Source organism: Pectinophora gossypiella, chromosome 4 (assembly GCF_024362695.1).
Source record: "Pectinophora gossypiella chromosome 4, ilPecGoss1.1, whole genome shotgun sequence".
Taxonomy (NCBI): Eukaryota; Metazoa; Arthropoda; class Insecta; order Lepidoptera; family Gelechiidae; genus Pectinophora; species Pectinophora gossypiella.
This window is the reverse complement of record NC_065407.1, coordinates 16,868,163-16,890,226: the sequence shown is the minus strand read 5'-3', so window position 1 is coordinate 16,890,226 and position 22,064 is coordinate 16,868,163. Positions and strand designations below refer to the sequence as shown.

At 37.9% G+C, this 22,064-nt stretch overlaps 2 protein-coding genes across 3 annotated transcripts in view; one reads left to right on the top strand and one right to left on the bottom strand.

Annotated features, from left to right (window-relative positions):
- The window catches only part of LOC126382334 (teneurin-m), a 373,029-nt gene that overhangs the window by 212,855 nt on the left and 138,110 nt on the right, over positions 1-22,064 (top strand). The gene's annotated exons all lie outside the window — the stretch shown is intronic.
- The window catches only part of LOC126382360 (N-acetylgalactosaminyltransferase 6-like), a 166,402-nt gene continuing 162,019 nt past the window's right edge, over positions 17,682-22,064 (bottom strand). Inside the window, exon 14 of the mRNA XM_050032173.1 lies at positions 17,682-17,724. Within this exon, the coding sequence (XP_049888130.1) occupies positions 17,697-17,724 (28 nt within the window). The 3' untranslated portion in view covers positions 17,682-17,696. The remainder of the gene's footprint in view (positions 17,725-22,064) is intronic.

Here is a 22,064-nt window from a genome sequence, read left to right as displayed (position 1 = left end):
TACAGCATGATGTGGCAGAAAACAACCGCGAGATGGCGCTGCGACCTCAGTCATATGTCTTAGGCTTTCATACTCTCGCAGGAATTTATTGTACTCCACACGTAGGTCGGGATTCTTGCTCATCTTCTTTTCCATTTGGAAAAGTCTCTTTTCTGCGATGTGGTATGATTCACCGAGGACGTCTGGCGATTCATGAAGAGGTATTTGGACACAAAATCGCCCATCGTCGTCGCGGTAAGTTGTTTCGTTGAAGATCTTTTCGCAAGGATGATCATAAAATGAAGGAATGTTGTCCTTGGGTACTTCCTCGAGTTCCCAGAACTTACTAAGTTGCTGATGAATATCTTTACTAAACAATGTACGCTGTGGCTGTGGCGTGTCACAATGTTTACCTGCCATTGAGCCAGCAACTATCCACCCTAGTAAGGTTTCCTGAAGAATGGGTTTATTTTTTCCCAATTTTATTCTAGCTGAACCAAGCACGTCCCAGAAGATGTCGGCTCCCAAGAGGAGATCAATGTCAGAAGGCTGGTAGAACTTTGGGTCAGCTAATTGAATGTCGCTCGGAATATTCAAGTCGTGAACATGAATTTCCGCATGAGGCAGCCTGTCTGTAATAATAGGAAGAACGAAGCATTTGACAGGCGCCTTAAAAGACGAATAAGAAGACTGAACAACAATATTGCAGTGTTCATTTATATTGACGACGGCATTGCTTAGGCCAGAGATGGACTGAATGTTACTTTTCACTTTAGTCATACCGATTTTAGCCATAGCCGCATCGGTTATGAAAGACGACTGACTACCACTATCCAGCAAAGCTCTCAATGTATAAGTTTCGTCATTGTTTGTCACCTTCACCAAAGCCGTAGACAGAAGAGCCTGGTTCGAGGAGACAGCAGACATACTGATGACACAAGAAGGATTCGCAGCTGATGTACTGGGCGTGGCAGCAGGAGAAGATGCTGAAGAAGAAGACGACGACTGGTTATTAAACGTTGGAGTGAGGTGAGTATTAGTACCTACTAAAGATGCTCCATTATTTTCACTACCTTGTTTGTTAGATGTTTGTTTTTGTGCATGATGTACAAAGGATTTATGTAACACTGTATTGTGCTTTCCTTTGCAGATGCGGCAGCCACCAAGATTGCACTGGTAAGACATGTGGCCGCTACGAAGACAATTGTTACACAATCGCCACTGATAAACCTTTTTAATTCTCTCATCAACAGGTAATGATTTAAACTGATCGCATTCATATAATTTATGCTCTTTATTACAGGCCAAGCATTTGCTGCTGAAGGAGGTGAGCTCAGGCGGCGATGAAGCAATAAAAGATTTTGGTTTTACAAATGTTTGACGGTTTTCAGATTTTACAGTTTTACTAGCATGCATTGTTTCTAAAACAGTGGCACGTTGACGAAGAAAATCAAAGAAACTTGCTAAATCTGGTTGTTTTAATGTTCCCCTGAACTCCTCCCAACTTCTAGAAGTTACTGGGTCCAATTTTGATGAGGCCATGTAAATGATGAGAGTGTCCCACTGTGTAGTAGGTTCTCCTAATGAAGCTAATGCACTCAAGTTTTTGGAAATTGCATCGATCAAGTCACGAAGCCCCTTATCGGATTCTTTGCTCAAAGGTTGAATTGAAAATAAACATTTAATATGCTCATTAATTAAAAGACGCTTATTATCATATCTGTCGCAAAGGAGCGACCACGCAATGTTGTAGTTCGAAGAAGAAATGGAAACTGAATTTATGACAGCCTTTGCCGAACCTTCCAAATAAGATTTCAAATAATGAAACTTACTGATGTCATCAATTGTATCATTGTTGTGAATAAGAGATAGATACATGTCTCTAAATTCCAACCATTTGTTTGGATCTCCGTTGAAGGAAGGAATCTTCAAAGGTGGCAACTTAACGGTGTTGCCATGAGAATTGGTCTGAGAAGTATTATTAGACTTAGATGAACTTTCAAATGTTTGGAGTAAATCTTGAGATTGTGCTATAAGACTATAAAATCTATTTTCAATTTCTTGTCTTTCAATTAATTGAATATCCTCATTGCTGTCTAATGATTCTATTTGTGATTGAATTTTATCAAAGTCATCTAAAATATCTTTTATTTTGTTAAATCTCAAGGTCAACTCATAAAACTGAACTTTATTCAATTTAGTATTTAATATTGGCTTTAAAAACCTTTCAAATAATGTTATTCTAGCCTTAATACGTCCTCTCTGTGCAATAAGTTCCTTTAAGTCGGCCATAATTAGGGCGCAAACAATAGATTTTAATCAATATAATTTTGCATACAAAGTGTACACAAAATGCACTTGAAGTTACTTTAAAATGATGTTTAAGTTTAACTAAAATGTAATGAATGAATACAACCTTGAGCGCGCTGCACAACCTTATTAGATGCGCGAGCGCGATGTCTCTTATCAGCTTATCACTGCGGGCCGTGGCGACTGCGCGTCGACACGGTGCTTGTTGGAAAACGCGTCGTAGTATCAGGGCTCAAATCTCGAGTTTCCGCCGACTTCTCTCGGAGTAAAGCTGAAATTAGTCGGCCAAGATGTTGTTGAAGACAAGTAATGACAATTTTTGTAGAAATAATAGGGAACTTTGTTAAAAATATGACGTAAAATGTACTGAGTAGACACTATGACTTGACACAAACAAATTTGCAATAAAATGTTAAATTTACGTATAAAATGAAGTTAAATAGATGTATTTACGTATTAGATGAATGTTTTTAATGAAATTAGTAGTTATTTTTAAGGAAATTTGTAAATAAAGATGAATTAGCGAATATCAAAATGTCGCCGAAGACAAGTTTCAACATGAATTGTTGACAAAATTAGAACAAAATCGAAGCAATAAGAAGGATTATAAATTGGATAGGAATGGGCGTTACTTCCCTCGGATTGTTTCACCTCGTCCGCAGACTTCTTATGGGATAGAGTAATCGCCTTCCAACGATGTTCTTCGATCACGTCGGGGTCACCAGAAATGTTTGTAGCCGATCTGCTCCAGTGGGTTTTTCGGGTACTTTTCAATAAAGATGCTTGTTTCTCGATTTAAAGATGTAATTTTACTTATTTAAGATGTTTACAAAACAAGAAGTTGACTAAAAAGTTAAGTATAAAAAAAAGATGCGTCGACGTCACAAGATGATCAGAAGTAGTCTTATCTGTCAAACTCTATTGACAATCACCGCGCGCTCGCCGCAAACGGCACGCTCGTTTCATTGAGCGCCAACATTAGTTTTTATATTGTGAGAAGCTGTAGTAGTTTTAGGCGGATGAGACTTTCTTTATGTGAAAATTGACGATTCAAAGTGTAACTATGTTACCTACTGAATAAAGATATTTTTGAATTTGAATTTCAATTTGAATATTGTTTTCTCGTCATACAGCGTTTTAGGTTACACTATAATGTAGTATGTACCTTAATAAATTAATAAACAGATCACCTGTCACCGTAACGCCCATTATAATAATTCACCTAAAGACTTCGTATCAAAGACTAAAGTGGCTAAAAATTGTCCAATTGCTCACATAGAAACGTAATGATGCTCATTCCAACACACACCATCTAATATTATTTTAGGTTGTACCTGTCCTTTTCATATACGCCGAAACGGAAAGTGACGGACAATCGACAGGCATACAATTTATGGAACACGCGTCAATTTTAGGCAGAAATTTAAAAAACCCTCCAATAAATTTTACATAGGCCAATAACACGACAGAATTAAGTTGACAGCACACGTCAAACGGGTTGCATATCAGCAGATGCCTATTTTATACGCCCGGGTTATTAATTTATTTTAAAATTAACCGTTGTCAATCATCCATCTTTTTCCTTTTCGGCGGATAAGAAGGTGACAGGTATAACGTAAAGTGAAATTAGGAGGTGTCTGCAGGAATCAGGGCTACTATACATCAATATCAAGGACGTTCTGAAAAGGCACATGAAACGGTGCCACATCGAGCCCTCATGCTGGGAGGCGCAAGCAAGCCAGCGCCCGGAGTGGAGACGCCTTGTTCAACAAAGGGTGTCTGACTTCGAAAAAGAAAGAAGGTCGGATCTGGACAGAAAACGTGATGATCTGAAAGCACGACCACAAAGCACACCAGAGAGCAGATTTTCCAAGCTCTTGAATGACAACCGTCATAGAATCCACCAGCTGCTGTCGCTGTAGTCGAAATCGACTGTGAAGCATCATCATCACGTCAATACCTCTGTGTAACTAATATTACAAAGATAAAAGTATCTGTGTTACCTTTTCACATCAAAATCACTGAGTCGAAAGTGATTAAATTTGGCATGCGTGTTAAAAAGGTCTTTTATCCCACAAACTTTAAACTACAAAGGTTGATTAATAATTTCGTTAGTATATAGTGTGGGATAACACTTTAAACTAACTTTTTGTCTAACATTCATCTTGCGGTTACTTATGCAGTCGGAGTTCTCCAAATCCTGAAGAGACCCAATTTTTCTTCGGTTTAGTATACTTATTGCACTTAACAACTAGTTACATCACAAACGTGAAATGGACGTTAACAAGGGAGGACTTATCACTGAGAGAGATCTCTTTTAGCCAACCCAGAGGTAGTACCAGAATAGCTGCGGAAAAATAAAAAGGTATGCAATATACGAAATATAATAATTCTATCTCTCATCTACTTAAAATAATAATAAGTATATAAATAAACAGACTATGGGAATACAAATACATGCCTAGGCAATATATACAAATACGTAGTATCCACTTAACTGCATACATACCTTATATACAGTTTGTTCATAAACTGCCTATATACGTCCCACTGCTGGGCACAGGCCTCCCCTCAATCAACCGGAGGGGGGTATGGAGCATACTCCACCACGCTGCTCCACTGCGGGTTGGTGGAGGTGTTTTTACGGCTAATAGCCGGGACCAACGGCTTAACGTGCCCTCCGAAGCACGGAATCATCTTACTTTTTCGGACAATCAGGTGATTCAAGCCTGAAAAGTCCTTACCAAACAAAGGACAGTCTCACAAAGTGATTTCGACCATGTCCCCATCGGGAATCGAACCCGGACCTCCAGGTCGTGAGCCTAACGCTCTAACCACTAGACCACGGAGGCTGTTTGTTACAGTTTGTTAGTGACATCGTAACGAATACTCAGGGGGATGATTCAGACCATGATTCTGAGTTAATATCAAGTGGAATTTTCCGTCGCAAAAGTACGGTTTGTTAGTTGAGACAAGTGCGTTTTCGACATTAATCAGAGAGTAACAATGTAACGTGACTATTGGTAATCATGTCAAGAACATCATCGTTACCAGACACGTGGATCACATCGACGCGCCGCGTAAATAAATAATCATTTTTCCAATTATATCACGATTACGCTCGCCATTGACCTCTAGCAATAGAGGCAGCCATGATTGGCTTCCATGATTGGCTGTCGCTTCATGACCCCGATGCCAACCCCGCCGGCGTGGTCGACGATTTCCCTCAATCAGTGCTTATCGCTATCGACTCACTAGGGTCCATTAATTCTTTCAAATATTCTTCCTCTCAGACGACGCCCTGAGCCGAGGTTCGAACCCAACTGGGCACCCTCGGACCTGTTGTCTTAAATTCAAAAAAAAAACAAATTTCAAAAATATTTATTTTTCAAAATTGGCTTACAAAGTTAGCGCTTTTTGAACGTCAAAAAATTTAAATTACATATTATGTAACTAGCTGTAATACTACTACCACATCGGAATCTGTAACTGTTGGTGGTGAGAGCCTACAGCGCTCCTCATTTGTCCGGCCAAGTAGTTAATGCCATCTGCGGCAAATCTAAAAGCTCGCCCTTGGCACAGTCATCAAACCTATGAATATTAAACGAATTCTACACGCCCAACTCTAAAATGTCTTCGCATCACATCTTAATAAGAACGCCCAAATACTCTAGATATCAGCAAACTGTTCGGCTCGCCAGACTTCTTAATGAAATTTTCGGATTACGACCGATGGAGGCGTTCCGTCTCTCTCTAACGCCAGCCGATGCCCATAGCCCCGTCCCTTACCCCATGTAAAGGTGCAGTTGCGACTTTTATGTGAAATTTATTCATAACTGTGTAATTTATCCCCCCGAAGTAAAACGCCCGGTAATGGAAGTGGGGATAATGTTTTCGTGTATTATTATTTGCAAGTTCAGCTTTAATCTGTGTATTCGCCACCGTGACAATCTAAATCAGAAACTTAAAAAAGATCCAGACAACGAAATTCTTAATATCTCGTACAAACGCTACAGAAACTTTTGTAACTCACTGTTGAATAAATTGAAACGCCAACATGAAAGGTTTATTTTAAAAAGTGCCAAAAACCTCAAAGAAACATGGGCTGCTATAAAGTCCATCTCTGGTAAACAAATAAAAAATGATTGTGCTAATGAATTATTGAAAGATAGTCCATCAGACTCCGTTGAGAAAGCAAATGATTATTTTGCAAGCGTAGGTAAGATTCTGGCTGACAGAATAAGAAATGCCACGGCAACGCGGGACAGAAACAGTAGCTCTACCGATCGTCTGTTAAATTCTTTTGTACTCATCTCACCCGACGAATCAGAAGTAGAGTCAATTTTATTAGGCCTTAAAAATGACTGTGCTATCGGTTGGGACCATATACCTGCTGTCTTCTTGAAGATGATCAAACATATTATTATATCACCTTTGACTTTACTTCTTAAAGTATGCTTTGAGCGGGGCTATTTCCCCAAAGTTTTTAAAAGAGCTGTCATCACTCCTGTTCAAAAGAATGGGGCTCGAGACGCTGTCGAAAACTATAGGCCTATCTCTGTGCTTCCAGCTCTGTCTAAAATTATGGAACGACTCCTAAATAACCGATTAATGAAATATTTAAATAAATATGATGTTCTATCAAGCACTCAATTTGGTTTTAGGCAGGGTATCAGCACACAGGATGCCGTAAGTGGGTTGGTGAATCATGTAACTGAAAAACTGGAACTTAAACAAAAATGCATTGGTGTCTTCTTAGACTTGGCTAAGGCCTTCGACACCGTCTCGATCCCACTTCTTGTGAAAAAATTAGAAAATATTGGGCTTCGAAACTCGGCACTCTCTTTAATGGAAAGCTTCTTAACTGAGCGTGTACAAAGGGTGAAAATTGATAACTACGTGAGTTCTGATGCCAATGTAACTCACGGTGTTCCCCAAGGAAGCATACTCGGGCCAACTCTCTTTTTGATTTATATCAACGATCTGTGTCGTATGAACTTGATGAACTGCAAAATGTTTACTTATGCAGATGATACTGCACTTATTTTTCACGGAGAGACTTGGTCTGGTGTGCAAATTGTGGCTGAAAAAGAAATCTCACGTGTATTTGAATGGCTCGCAGACAACTTACTCACTCTTAATATCTCTAAATCCGCTTTTATTCAATTCCGTATAAAAAATACTCGGGATATAGAGCAAGTTAATTTAAAGGTACATTCTTGTAATCAAAGGCGAAGTCAATGTTCGTGTCTTAGTATTAATAGATCCAAATCAGTTAAATATCTGGGTGTACTGTTAGATGAAAAACTACACTGGCTTCCTCATATTGAGCTTATGTCATCTAGATTACGCGTTTTAACTTGGACATTTAAAAATCTGAGACATGTGGCCGATTTCGATTTGATACGTACCGTATATTTTGCTTTAGCTGAATCTATTATTGGTTATTGCATTAATGTATGGGGAGGAGCACATAAGACCTTTATAAAAAAGCTTGAAAGAGCTCAAAGGTGTCTGCTGAAAACTATGACCTTTAAACCATATCGTTTTTCGACTAAATTGCTTTACGATCAATGTAAGGTCCTGTCGGTCAGACAGCTGTATATCCAAAATCTCATAACAATACAACATTCCCAAACCCATTATAATCCCGACCTATGTCTAAATAAGCGTAAAATTCCTGATGTACTAATAAATTTTAAATGCCGCACTGATTTTGCCAGACACCAACAAATATATCTGTCGAAAAAACTATATAATAAACTCAACACAACCTTAAATTTTTATCCTATGACTAAATACCAATGTAAAAAATTCCTGAAGGAATATTTGTTATCCCTGGACTATGACAAAACTGAGGAACTGTTAACTAATTTCAAATAAAAAGAGTAATGTGTTAAGTTCTTTTACTTATTACACTATTCATACATATATATAATATTAAAATTTAATTTATTCTATTCATTATATTCTACATATTTATAGATCTTTATGTATCTATATGTATGTAAGTATAAGTATGTATGTATATATATATGTGGTGGATATGTGCCTGTATGTGTGTGTGTATGTAGGTATATATTTATATATTTATTATATTTTATTCTAATATTATAACCCCAATTAGAATAAGAACGCTCCTTATTAGAGTTAGTCATGTTTTTCTAGTAACTAAGAATTTACCTACTTTGTTCAAAATTTCATTGATACCATTTGGGAGAGGCCGCTGACTCTTAAGACACAGATTCGTCTAGTTTAAGAGTCAGAGTCTTCAAAACATTTTTGTAAACTTTCTTTTTTGAATAAAGATTATTATTATTATTATTATTATAATCTTGCCACGGTCGTAAGTTATCATTTGGAAGGAAATTTGAAACTCGCATCTCAAGAAAGGTTAATGCTGCGATGTAATTTACGTTTGTTTTGGCTGAGGGAGTATTTTTAATTCGCCTGTGAACGTGGGATGAGAAGTAGCCGCGCTCTTACTAAATAGGCTATAATATGGACAGGATGTTAGTGGCATCATTACGAAAACTTTGAGAGATGATTCAGACCATGATTCTGAGTTGATATCAAGTGGAATTTTCCAGCGCAAAAGTACCTACCGATCTGAAAGTAACTAATAAAAAAATAATGATAAATTTTATGACAGGAAATTCCACTTGATGTCAACTCAGAATCACCTCTCAGTATTCGTTACGTTGTCACTATCATCCTGTGTAGCACTTCTGGGCGTAGGGGTTTAGCCAACGTTATTGTTTGGTCAATATACGTTCTTCTAGGCCTTTCTCTGCAAGCCTTCCATCACAGTTAGCTCGAGAATTATACACGGCGATGCGGCTCACCGCCTATGACGCGGTCTAACAGAAAGCTCGGTGAGGTGTGGGTTAGTTCATCTTGCGATGGATGTACCTCTGTCTACCCCAATTGACATGTAATTGTGAGCTTGTTTTATGTTGCTTTGTCCACCAACTGTTAAATGAATCTGAACAACGGGAACAAAACTTCCCGTTGGTCAGTTTAGTCTAACGATCCATCTGACCAGTGGGAAAAACTGCTTATTTTTTGCCTTTACCAAAACATTATGCAATGGTTGTATATCTGCAGACGTACAAAACACACCAAAGCCTGAAGAAAGCAAAGCATTTAAAACGCAGATCATTATATTAGTACGCTGCGGTAGATGTTTAAGGCGCAAAGCACTTTTGTAAATTATGCCAGAGAAAGCTCGTGGAAGGAATCTTTCAAGCCCAGTCGACTATAAATGTATAATGATCACTGCAACTCGCTGTACAAACACAGTTTTGTGCTAAGGTTTTGTACTTTCATCCACCTATAACATACATAATAATGTTAGAGCCCGAGTAGAGTTCTCTAATCCCAAGGTAACAGAGACCTTCGCGGAGGACGCATAGCGCCAGTTAAACGATGGGTCACTGTCACAGATTACTTTTATTGGGTGTTCACTATACGGAGTTCGACAGAAGGTCCCCGATACCGACCGCGCCGGCGTGGTCGTCGATTTCCCTCTCTCAATTCTTTTAAATATTCTTCCTCTCAGATGACGCTCTTGAGGTTTGCGCCCAACTGGGCACCCTCAGGCCTGTTGTCTTAAATTTTGAGAGCCCTCAGCGCTCCCCATTTGTCCGGCCAAGTTAATGCCATCTGCGGCAAATCTACAATAAGTCACGTCAAAAAACTCGTGCGGCTCGCCGTCTTATGAAGGTTGTCCCCACTACCGTACCTTGTACGTACATAGATACATACATAAACTCACGCCTATTTCCCACCGGGGTAAGCAGAGACTATAGAATTCCATTTGCTTCGATCCTGACACACTTCTCTTGCTTCCTCCACATTCATCAATGGCTTCATACACGCACGCCGGTTCAGAGTAGATCGTATTAAACCTTTTCTAAGGACATCTCCAATTAGATCATCGTAAGTCCTTCTCGGTCTTTGTTTTTGGTCGGTCCTTGTACGTGTATCGTAAAAAAGTGCAAATGTTGTTTGCCAGATTTGGGATACAGTCGTGAGCTGGTCAACGCTTTTATGTTACCAACTGGATCATCTTACTTTGGGACAATTGTGATCGCAACCATGGTGGCATCACGTCGTCCTCCTAAAGCGATATTTTGCTTTTCCGGGTTTCTAAAAAAAATAACGAACCACCACCATTTTATTGCTGCTTTTTTTTCCAAATACTCGTAAATTAATTAAGAATTTGAACGTACAAACGCAAAGAAAAATAGAATTATCTAAAAATAAAATTTCCTAAAACTCCAATCAATAACTATTTTTACATTATATTAACGTCGTTAAAACGCTTACGGTCAGCTAGAGTTAAAATTAGAAGCTGATAATGTCTTTATATTGCGTCTAAAAGCCACAGTATAATAATACCACGACCTTGCGCTAGCGTGACAAAAAGTGATAAACTCGTTAAATGATAAAATAGAACCAACCCTAACAAGACCTACAAAGCAACCTGTAAATTGAGTGTTTGCTTCACTCGTTGAAGAAATAAAAAGTGATTTATTAAATAATTAGGTTTTTTTAAAGGTTGCAAAAGTGTGTTTTAATAGGTTTGTTTAAGCAAACAAAGTAGTTCTGAGTGTCTTTAAATAGTCTTCTTCTTTGATCGGTTGGGTTGTGAGGTGGATTGTGAGGAGCCGTTGGTCCCGGTCACTACTTACTGTTGTAAGTTAGTAATCATTACATGGCGGTTTAATAATAACTCTGACACTAGGGTTGATGAGGTTGATAAATCACCTCACAAACCCACACCATAGATCATCATCATCATCAGCCCATTAACGTCCCCACTGCTGGGGCACGGGCCTTCCCTATGGATGGATAGGGAGATCGGGCCTTAAACCACCACGCGAGCCCAGTGCGGATTGATGGTTATTAACGATTGCTAATGCAGCCGGGACCAACGGCTTAACGTGCCTTCCGAAGCACGGAGTAGCTCGAGATGAAAACTTTTTTTTTATTTTTTTTGTGGTCACCCATCCTATGACTGGCCTTTGCGAAAGTTGCTTAACTTCAACAATCGCAGACCGAACGCGTTTACCGCTGCGCCACCGAGCTCCTCCCACACCATACCACACCATAGAAAAATAACTTATTCTATGCCTTCAAATTAGTCGCGCAATGGTCATACAAATCCATAAAAAAATGTACCGCGCGGCTGCACTGCGCCGCACTCACGTAACCATCATAATGCTGCTGTAACAAAAATAACCTTAAGTGAAGAGATTAATATAGGTTCTAACACAACATAAGCTTATCCGGTGGGGTAGTCCGAAGTACGTAAATCACACAGAAACACACAACACACAGAGAGAAAACACACACATTGACACACAGACAGAGAGAGGGCAGAAAGCTCGGTGAGGTGCGGGTACTTAGTTCATCTTGTAGGTTCTAAAGCTAAGTAAATATTATTACTAACGCTAGTATACTCACTATAATCTAATGATATATTAGATACGAGTACGTACTCGAGCACAAAGACGTCTAAAAGGACAAACATTTTATCTAAAACAATATAGGTATTAACTTTTCTATAACTGATAGAAACTATGCCTACTGTGGCATAGAATCCTCGATCTTACTTTAGTCTTTAATCGTATGGGCGTCAGACGTCACACACACAGATGCGCGTGTACGATAACGTCAATACATACATTGATATAGTATTGACGACGATCGTGTGTGTAAAACGGTGTTTTTTGTATGAAGTGTCCGGCGTGTGTTTGTGATTAAACATCTGTAATTTATAATTCAAATTCAAAAATATCTTTATTCAACAGGTAACATAGTTACACTTTGAATCGTAATTTTTTACATAACGAACGTGTCATCCGCGTAAAACTAATATATATACATACATAAACTCACGTCTATTTCCAACCGGGGTAAGCAGAGACTATGGAATTCCATTTGCTTCGATCCTGACATAATTCTCTTGCTTCCATCACATTCATCAATCGTTTCATACACGCACGCCGGTTCAGAGTAGATCTTACTGAACCTTTTCTAAGGACAACTCCAATTTGGTCAATGTACGGCTTTCTAGGTATAATATTCTAGGTATAATTATGGCATAGATATAATTTTTCGTGTTGAATTTGCCGCGAGAAGGGTATAAAGGAACATATCCTGCAGTCAGATGAGATTTTTCTTCACGTAATTTCTGGAGGCCTAAGCCATTTCATTTCTTCATGTCTTTCTCTTCAAAGCCGAAGCCATTTCTTCTGTTTATTTACGGAACGTATTGAACTAGCATTTCTAAATACGCAAACTTGCTCGTGTATGATACGATTGATAAATGAAGGAAGCAAAAGAAGTATCTCAGAATCGAAGCAAATGGAATTCCAGTCTCTGCTTACCCCGGTGGGAAATAGACGTGAGTTTATGTATGTACTTATATACAAAAAAAAGTTTTGTGATTCACCAGAGATCCGAATCCACAGCTCTTACCAAACCCGGTAGAATCTCGTCAGAACCATTTTTTTTAATTTTACTCTTCGCAAAGGCTTCTTAAGGGGCATTTTCGGAGGTATGTGACCAAATCTGTATTAGGCTGGTTTTTCTTTCGCGGGTTAGAAGGTCAGACAGGCAGTCGCTTCTGTAAAAAACTGGACCTGTCAAGTCTTTAGGTTAGGTAAGCAGACCATGTGAAAAACGGGATAATGCTAGGGAGATGAGTAGCTGCAGTATACTACGCGCACCGACGCGGTTGGCGGTGAAGCGGTCGGCAAGGTCGCGTTAACTAGTATGTAACCCGCTGATGCCAAACGCACAAACACCGCGTCTCCTCGCGGTTTACCGCAACAAATTCCTCGTCGTGTGAGAATAGCCTTATGAGTTTTTGAAGTCGTATTGCTAAATAACACAGTAGAAAACAGTCTAAACATTGGTAACACTAACCTTACATTCACATTCAAATGACACCTATTGGTACAGTTCATTTACCAAACCCAAACACTGTAAAGTCAAGTTTTTTGGGTCAAGGGTGATGAAAGGCTTCTTAAGGTCTCCAGCACGTATACTTCAATAAAATGTCGCTGACATTACAAGTCTTCATTGCAATTTCAACAAATAACCAATCAAACATCAATTTATTTCACTACTACAAACCTAAAATAAAAATGATTGCGTGACTATGGGCTTAGTTGGCGTTCCAAGTTACTGGAAGAAGCGAACAATTTCTTATATTTGACGCGAATTATCATATTTCCTCGGATGGCATTCACTACTTGGAGCCGTGGTAGTCCAGTTGGTAGAACACTTGCCTCTTACTTTGACGATTCGCAGGTTCGAATCCAGCGCTGGCCTAAACCAATGATTGTTGAATTGTTTTATTTGTTTGTCTTTGATTACTTGTAGCTCTATCGACCCCATTAGGGATTATGAGCGTTAGTTTTTGTGTGTGTCTTTGGATTACAACTCTATACGTCAGTTATATTTACATGTAACGAATAATTTTAATGTCGTCATCATTAAGAGCCAGGCTCTTGTCGGTGTAGCGTTCTCCATCCTTCTCTATCAAGGGCACATTCTTTAACTTCTGTATAAGACACGACGTTCGCCTTCGCTTTAATTTGTTCCATGTAAGTTCTTACGATGACCAAATTGGAGATGTCCTTAGAAAAGGTTTAATACGATCTACTCTGAACCGGCGTGCGTGTATGAAGCGATTGATGAATGTGGAGGAAGCAAGAGAAGTGTGTCAGGATCGAAGCAAATGGAATTCTATAGTCTCTGCTTATCCCGGTGGGAAATAGACGTGAGTTTATGTATGTATGTATGTGTAAGTTCTTTTTAGTCTTCTCCTTCTTCTTTTTCCATCTATAATGCCTATCATTAATTTTTAATAAATTTGATAATAGAATTGCGAAAGCGTTATATACTTAAAGCGAAAGTTGATGGTAGGGCTGGCAGAGGAAGACCTAGAAGGACTTACATTCACCTAATTGGAGATGTCCTTAGAAAAGGTTTAGTACGATCTACTCTAAACCGTCGTGCGTAGGTATATGAAGCGAATGATGAATGTGAAGAAGTGTGTCAGGATCGAAGCAAATGGAATTCTAATGTCTCTGCTTACCCCGGTGGGAAATAGGCGTGAGTTTATGTATGTATGTGTATGTTAAAAGACGTGTTTTTATACATTAAAATAATACTTACTGTGCGCTTTATTTTTATGTTTTCTATTTCAATTTACTCTTCTAACTCCTAAATGTAAACACGTAAAATTATAACCAAATGGTATAACCCCTTTAGCCTTTCCCTTAGCCCAATCCTCAGTGAATCGTGTCGAAAAGCAATTTCCACCAAATTCGGCCCCCGTATTAACAAATGGAATTGAAATTCTTTCAAGTTCAAATGAAAAGGTTTATAAACTTCACATACTTACTTATTAGTTTTATGATTTTTATGGAATTAACATTCACTTGGATATCTGATAATTTAGGTACCTGTATAATAACCTAAATAGTAGGGTATATATGTATATTATAACGTTTTATTCTAGTATAACTACAAACATCCCTAAAAAATATGCATTGGAACATGAAACCTCCTTTTTTGAAGTTGGTTAAAAATTACGTGAGTATAATAAAATTATAAAAAATATTATGAAATTATTATAAATTATGATTAAAGTTATGAAATAGTAGCAAGCACAAATCAAGCATTATTTTTATAAAATAAGTATATAATTATTAATATTTCATAAAAATAAAACATTATTCGCAATTATTTTGTCCACGATGATTTCGTTAAACTGTTCTAAAAGTTGGTAATTTAATATTGGCTGCAAAATACAATTATATTTAATCCAATTATAAAAATATATTTTATTCTAATCGAACTCCATTTTTAATTTAATTTAGTTTATTTGATTGTGTTTTACGCTTGGAGTATTTTGTGTTTGAGACGCCTGTCTAAAAAGTGGCAGCAATTTAATTTAGACTTAAATAAATGTAGTTTAAATTATTTAAGCCAGCCTTTTAGTAAAATATTTGTTTGCGGAGTATTAAAATGCTAGATCACGATTTCGAATTTAGAAATACTTAATTTAAAAATGTGAGTAAGAATTAAAGAAACAGTTAAAAATATCACTTGTGTGAAATAATTAAATTATTTACAACTAAATCTGAATTTCAATTTAATTCTCAGTATTTTTTCAACCTCATTCTCCATTCTTGACTATCAAAGGCCACGCACACGCCTTTTCTTTAATTTGTTCCAAGTTTGTAAGCTCTTCTTGGTGTTCCCCTTCCTCTCTTTTCTTCTATCTTTCTTTCATTATGTATTTTATTAATAAATTCGTCGCGTTTTTTATACAACAGAAATGTTATACATAATGTGGACGTTATTTGTATTATTTTCTTTTTCAATTTAGTCTTGCAACTCCCATTACCATATCCCTCCTCTATTAAATGTTGCCAGCTAACATACATACATAAACTCACGCCTATTTCCCACCGGGGTAAGCAGAGACTATAGAATTATATTTGCTTCGATCCTGACACACTTCTCTTGCTTCCTCCACATTCATCAATCGCTTCATACACGCACGCCGGACGCTAGCTAACAATTCTTTTAATTTCACCCGGCAACCCAAGGGCGATATGACGAGGTATTGTACTGTTTATAGTTGTAATCGCCGGGAAAAACACCGGTATCCCCGCGCCTATAATCTGCTTAATCCGCAACTGCCTTGGGCGTGGACGTGTACCCAGTATCCAGATAATGTGTGGTCGTAGTGCTGGCGATTATCAGGGGTCTTCTTTTCTCGTGTGCCCTCATCAATCTCGCTTTATAATCTTCTTCTTGTCGTTTCGATGGCATTCAGATTTTTCCAACCCAATATTTTGCCACTCGGACAGCATTTTCGGTGGCATTCATCAGCTCCTCTCGCGTACAGGTATCAGGGCACGCGGGGCAAGTTGTCAGATGAGCTATAGTCTGTGGCGTAACACCACACACGCAGCTCAGGTCCTATCCGTTGAGAAAACCCCACCTGGTTATCTTTACTTCTGCCAACCTGTGTGCGGAGTCTATTTAAAGATTTCTTTATAATGAAAACCACGTAAGCGCGTTCTTGAATAATTCTGATGCGATTTTCTTCAGCAAACCCTCGTTTTTTTTTTTATTTTCAATAATTTCAAACCAGATTAAAATTGAGACCCTGACATTTTGTTAACAAAAACCACATCCGAATAAGTATGTTTTTTAAAAACGTGCTTACTAGGTTTTCATCTCGCATAGTTTTTGCATACTAGCGAGAAAACTCTCGACCATACCCCAACTGGGCTAGTCAGAGGTCTTCCATCGCATAGCATCGCAACGCTTTATTTGAGCTTTCTGTTAGACCATCTATTATTTATTTTATCATCAAACCAGAAACCCCAGGTTTATCTCGTTATTTTCTGTCTATCTGTCTATCTATACGTATATCAGCCTAAATTCATATCTAATTTTGGACGTAGGCCTCTTCCATGTTTTTCTACTTCCAACGATCTTGGGCTATTGACATCCAGTCATATCCTGCGTGCCGTACGATGTCGTCCTTCCATCTCATTGGTGGTCTTCCTCTCTGTCTTGTGTATTTTCTGTAACACTGCGAAATAATAAGAATTCTCGCGGATTTTTTCAGCGCTTAGACTCCCTACTTTCCCCGCTCCCCGCTACGCGCTCCGCTCTGCTTATGCCCCCGCTGCCAAACAACCGCACCCTCACGTCCACGAGCCTGGCATGTATTCGCCGCGCGTGGTGCGCTAACAAGCTACAATTCTATTACCAAATTAGTGGACGTCTTGCCTCTGACGGTCATATTTTTGCAATCCAATTCGTGTGTGAACAAATTTTAGATTTGGTTCCAGATTTTAATTTCCTTTAAAGTTAATGTACACACATACATAATATCACGCGTACTTCTTGTTGGAGTATGTAGAGAGACAAGATTCCGCTTCATCCACCCTCATCAAAGTCTTCATACATGCTCGCCAGTTTAGAGTAATCATCGGTTTAGAGTACCAGCTAATTATTAATTATTTTCTTTTACTTACTGTTTTATAAAAAAAAAACTGGGGTTTTGCAGGTCTTGTCCAGCCTTACGTTTCAGTGATTCTACATCGACAAGAAACTATTTATAATACTTACTTAGTATTTTTTTATACTAACCTTAACTAAACTATAAAACTTTTCCCACTGGTAGTTGTCTTCTTCTTTGTTCACCCCTCTTCCCAGTTTAGCTGGGGTCGGGTATCCTTACACGTCTGCGCCAGAGAACTCTGTTCTGACTTGTCTCTGTGCTCAGATTTTCCAATGGAATCTCTTTCTGCATATTTGACCACCAGGTAGAAGGCGGTCGGCCTCTTCCACGCGGTCAATCAGGTATCTTTAAGGCCTTCTTGATTACTATTAAAAAGAAAATTAAAAAGTGAAAACTTCAAAATATCTTAAAAAGCCTACTATGTACCTACAAACCCGAAGTTATTCTAAGTCATTAAGTTCTTTGTACCGTAAAATGTGTTCAATGCATATTCGAACACAAATAAAATATGAACATATTATAAATAAACATTAACGTGTATCCGAATATCTCGGTGACTAGTTCCATAATGGCGCCAAGGTAACTTTGTATTTTTTTTTTGTAATGTAGTTGGTAAAATAAATAATAAATAGCTATATCCACTACCAACTGATATTTTCTACTGTGATGCACAAAATTACATCTCTTTACCTTTTATATCACAAAATCTTTTCTATATTAACTTTCTACTTAAATTGCTAAGATTTATTTTAGCTTTGAATACATTCTAGTCTTATCTCAACATGTAATTCACAATTTGCTACATCAAATTGTCTCGTAAAAGTTTATTCTTGCAATAAAATATGACATCAAATTTTCTGTAAGTATAGCATTTTTATTCACTATTACTTGTTACTACAAAGTGTAAGTTTTTAGCGATGACAGTACCAACTGTTCGTCTGCTATATATTTAATCGTTTATTGCAAACTTTACAGCTTATAATAATCTTAATTAAAGTTGCGATGCTAAAAATCTTATATTAGCCAATTAATTACAAAGTTTGACAAATTAAATTTTATAAAGCGGACAGTGGTTATAATAATGCTCTATTAATCTCAAATAATCTATTTATTTATTTCAATTTAGCGGGTATCTCTTTCAGTCCACAACACAACAACTTAATTTATACGTACAGTCTTATTTTTTATTTAAAAAAAATTAGAAAATTACATAAAAAAAACATCATGCGTCACCCTTGTTTTTAAAAGCAATTCCTTGCAAGTAACTACTTATATCTACATTTGCCAGAATTGAATGACAATATTACACCATATCTCCGGCTGTATGCTTATCCGTTGCAAGATCTTCAGTAAAAACAAAAATATTTGACACGTCCTGAGTAAAAAAAATGCCAACGCACAGAAACCTCCACATACGTATCTACCCTCGTAAAATAAAAATAAAATAAAAATAGCAGCGGAATTACGCCGTCAAAATATTCGGCAATACTTGAGTAGGGATGGGCCTGCTTTTTCTTATTATTCGATCTGAATTATTGAATAAGAAAATGACCTATTTTATTTTTTTCTTCTTTCGTGTGAGGTTTTGGTAGGCGACCGGCTTAACCTATTATTGGCCCACTAACAATTACATGTTTTTTACCATAGGTAACTTTTTACCCATTTATCCAAATTACATCACTGATTACGAGTACATTCTTTTTATTAATTTTCTAGTCTAGCAATACATTAATCATAATAATCATGGACTACTATTTTAGGATATTTCGGCGCTTACGTATTTTGCGTTTCCAGTGACGATATTATTTTTGTTCTTCGACGTTAAAAAAAGCGAAAAGCGTTTTGCCCTCTTATCCCAAACGCATCCAGATCACTGACCCAACTCTAGCTGCTCAATTCTCCTCCAAAGGGGAGCCTCTCCCAAACAGGATAAACACGTTAAAGGGTAGTGTTGACTGTTCGCTATCCACAAAGAAAACACTCATGATTGTACGTGGGGGAAGGGGTGTGGGGAGTCAATCGAAATTTTTGCAAACACTTCTCGTGCTTCGTCGAGGGCTTAAGTGAGGCTGTATTATGGTTTTCGTTGATCGTTAGATCACTTGTTCCGTACTTGGTAAGAGAAAATATTGTAAATTCATTCGTGGTTGAGAACCTGTGACATTGCGCTTCTTCTTTGCGAGTCGATGGCGATCGAAAATAAATTTTTGCTGACCAATAATTGGCCACGCTTACGGCATTGTCAGTGGCTTCGTACAGGTCTTTAATAGTGCAGATGTTAGGGCACTTAGGACAGCACAAAAGGTGAGCCATAGTTTGTGGTGATACTCCACACTCGCAATCATCGCAACCATCAACCAGGTATCCCCACCTGCATAGATTATCCTTGCAGCGGCCAACCTGTGCCCGGAGCCTATTTTAAGACTTCCATGTGGGCCACGCTAGATTACTTCCAGGCGGGAGACCCTCCGATGGCGCGATAAAAGGGGTGGGAGAACACTTCCGCCGCCAAAGATTTAAGCGGGCTTGGCTAGGTTCGGAATCCAATGGAGCCACCTCTGCGCTGCGCCCCGCATTCTCTGAGCACGACCATCACGGATTTTCATTGATTGTTCATTATTAATATTAAAATGCAACCGAGCGGTACAAACAAATACAAATACAAAATAATTTATTTGTGTACACATGTCAAGAAGATCTTATTAAACATTACATAACATTAAACATATATCAGTATGCACTGCCATGAGACTGGCATACAAATATCTCAAGAGTTCATGCATTGAGTGAATACATACACACAGACACACAGGTATACAGTGTGTTAATGACAACGTAACAAATACTGAGGGGGATGATTCAGATTCTAAGTTGAGTTGTGTGAGCTGATTCTAAGTTGATATCATGTCGATTTTCCTGTCGGAAAATTCATGGAAATTTTAGTGTCTTTTTAAATTATTTTCCGTTCCATACTTTTGCGACGGAAAATTCCACTTGATATCAACTCACAATCATGGCCTGAATCATCCCTCAAAGTTTTCGTTACTGTATAAAGCGAAAGTTGATGGTAGTGGTGGCAGAGGAACACCTAGAAAGACATACATTGACCAAATTGAACCACGTGGACCTATCGTTTCTATAGCAAAAGGCAAGAAAATATAACCTCACACACCACACACACCTCCCACTTCTCTGTTATGAACCAACATCACATACCTAATTTCACATACTTACATGGCATTGTATGAATGTTAATGAATTCGTACCAATGACTACTAATTACGTTTTAATGAAGCCATAAATTAATTTATTAAAAATTCATTAATAAAAACCATGAGGGCGATATTTTGTCGGGGCAACGAGCCGTTCTGTCGTGAATGGCTTTTTATGGCCGTTAATTTGGTTAATTGTTGTGTTCTTGTTATAAATTCACGAAATTAAGCCGTTCGGAGCCGATCGCATCGGTGATTCCTGAGGCCGATTCTCGAGTTCCGGATTCGAATTTCAAAGTTTACATTAGTCCTCGGTTCTGGTCTTAGGTCTGTTCTAATTTTGAAATTGTTTTATTGTATTTGATTCTGTTTGATAATTAATTGAACAATGAATCGAGTGTCATGTTAACATTTTTATGCTGAACAGTTTGCAAATATTTATTCGCAAACTTAGAAGACGTTCAGCTGCTTATATTATCTTACTGGAGCAAGTAACACAAGTAGATATGTATATTAATAACAAGAAAATCTTAGCATAATTATTTGTATAGGGAATATGTTATAATGCGGATCGTAGATTTCGAACTCCAAGATTTCAAATTTATTGGTAAGTAGGTAATAAACTTTTTTGTATGTAGAATTTGGAAGTGATCCCAAAGCATTAAAACGTCCGTTAAGTATTCCATTACCATTTAAACTGCCAAAGAAGTATGTTGCTATTTCTATAAATACCTCAAATATGATACCTATCTCAAACTTATTCTGAGAACAAACTGGCAATTGCTGGATAGCGGTTATATTCAACCGAAGGCTGTACACCTCAAACTATTTGTGGACGGTTCACTCGAATTGAATTAACAACAATATACTTAGTAGTTCCCTGATGTGGCCGTGAGAGCCGCAGTAGTTCAGTTGGAAGAACGTTTGACTCTCACTTTGAGGTCACGGGTTCCTAAACCAATGATTTTGGAATTTGTTTTCAAATCTAAAAAACATATCACGTGCTCAGCGGTGAAGGAAAACATGATGAGGACACCCACGTTCCCAAGAAATGCGTTGAGTATGTGACCTAACATGTATTGGGCTGGTTTTCCCTTCGCGGGTTGGAAGGTCAGACAGGCAGTCGCTTCTGTAAAAACCCGGACCTATCAAATCTTCAGGTTAGGTAAGTGGACCCTGTGAAAAATGGGGTAACGCTAGGGAGATGATGAGACATAAGACAATATAGAGGGTTATGAAGATAATATACATAAATAATATACATTATAAACATATATACCGTAAAGCTACACGTAGAGGTGGTACTGTTTAATGCAGCAGATCATCTTCCAGGACATGACTCCACATATCTATGTGATGTTAATTTCAGTATAAAATTCAATGACTTGAACGGTGTAGTAAATTAACATGCATACTTATATAGAATAGAATATACATTTATTATAAAAGGACGCCACACACACCCGAAAACAAGACAATAACATTACTTGAAA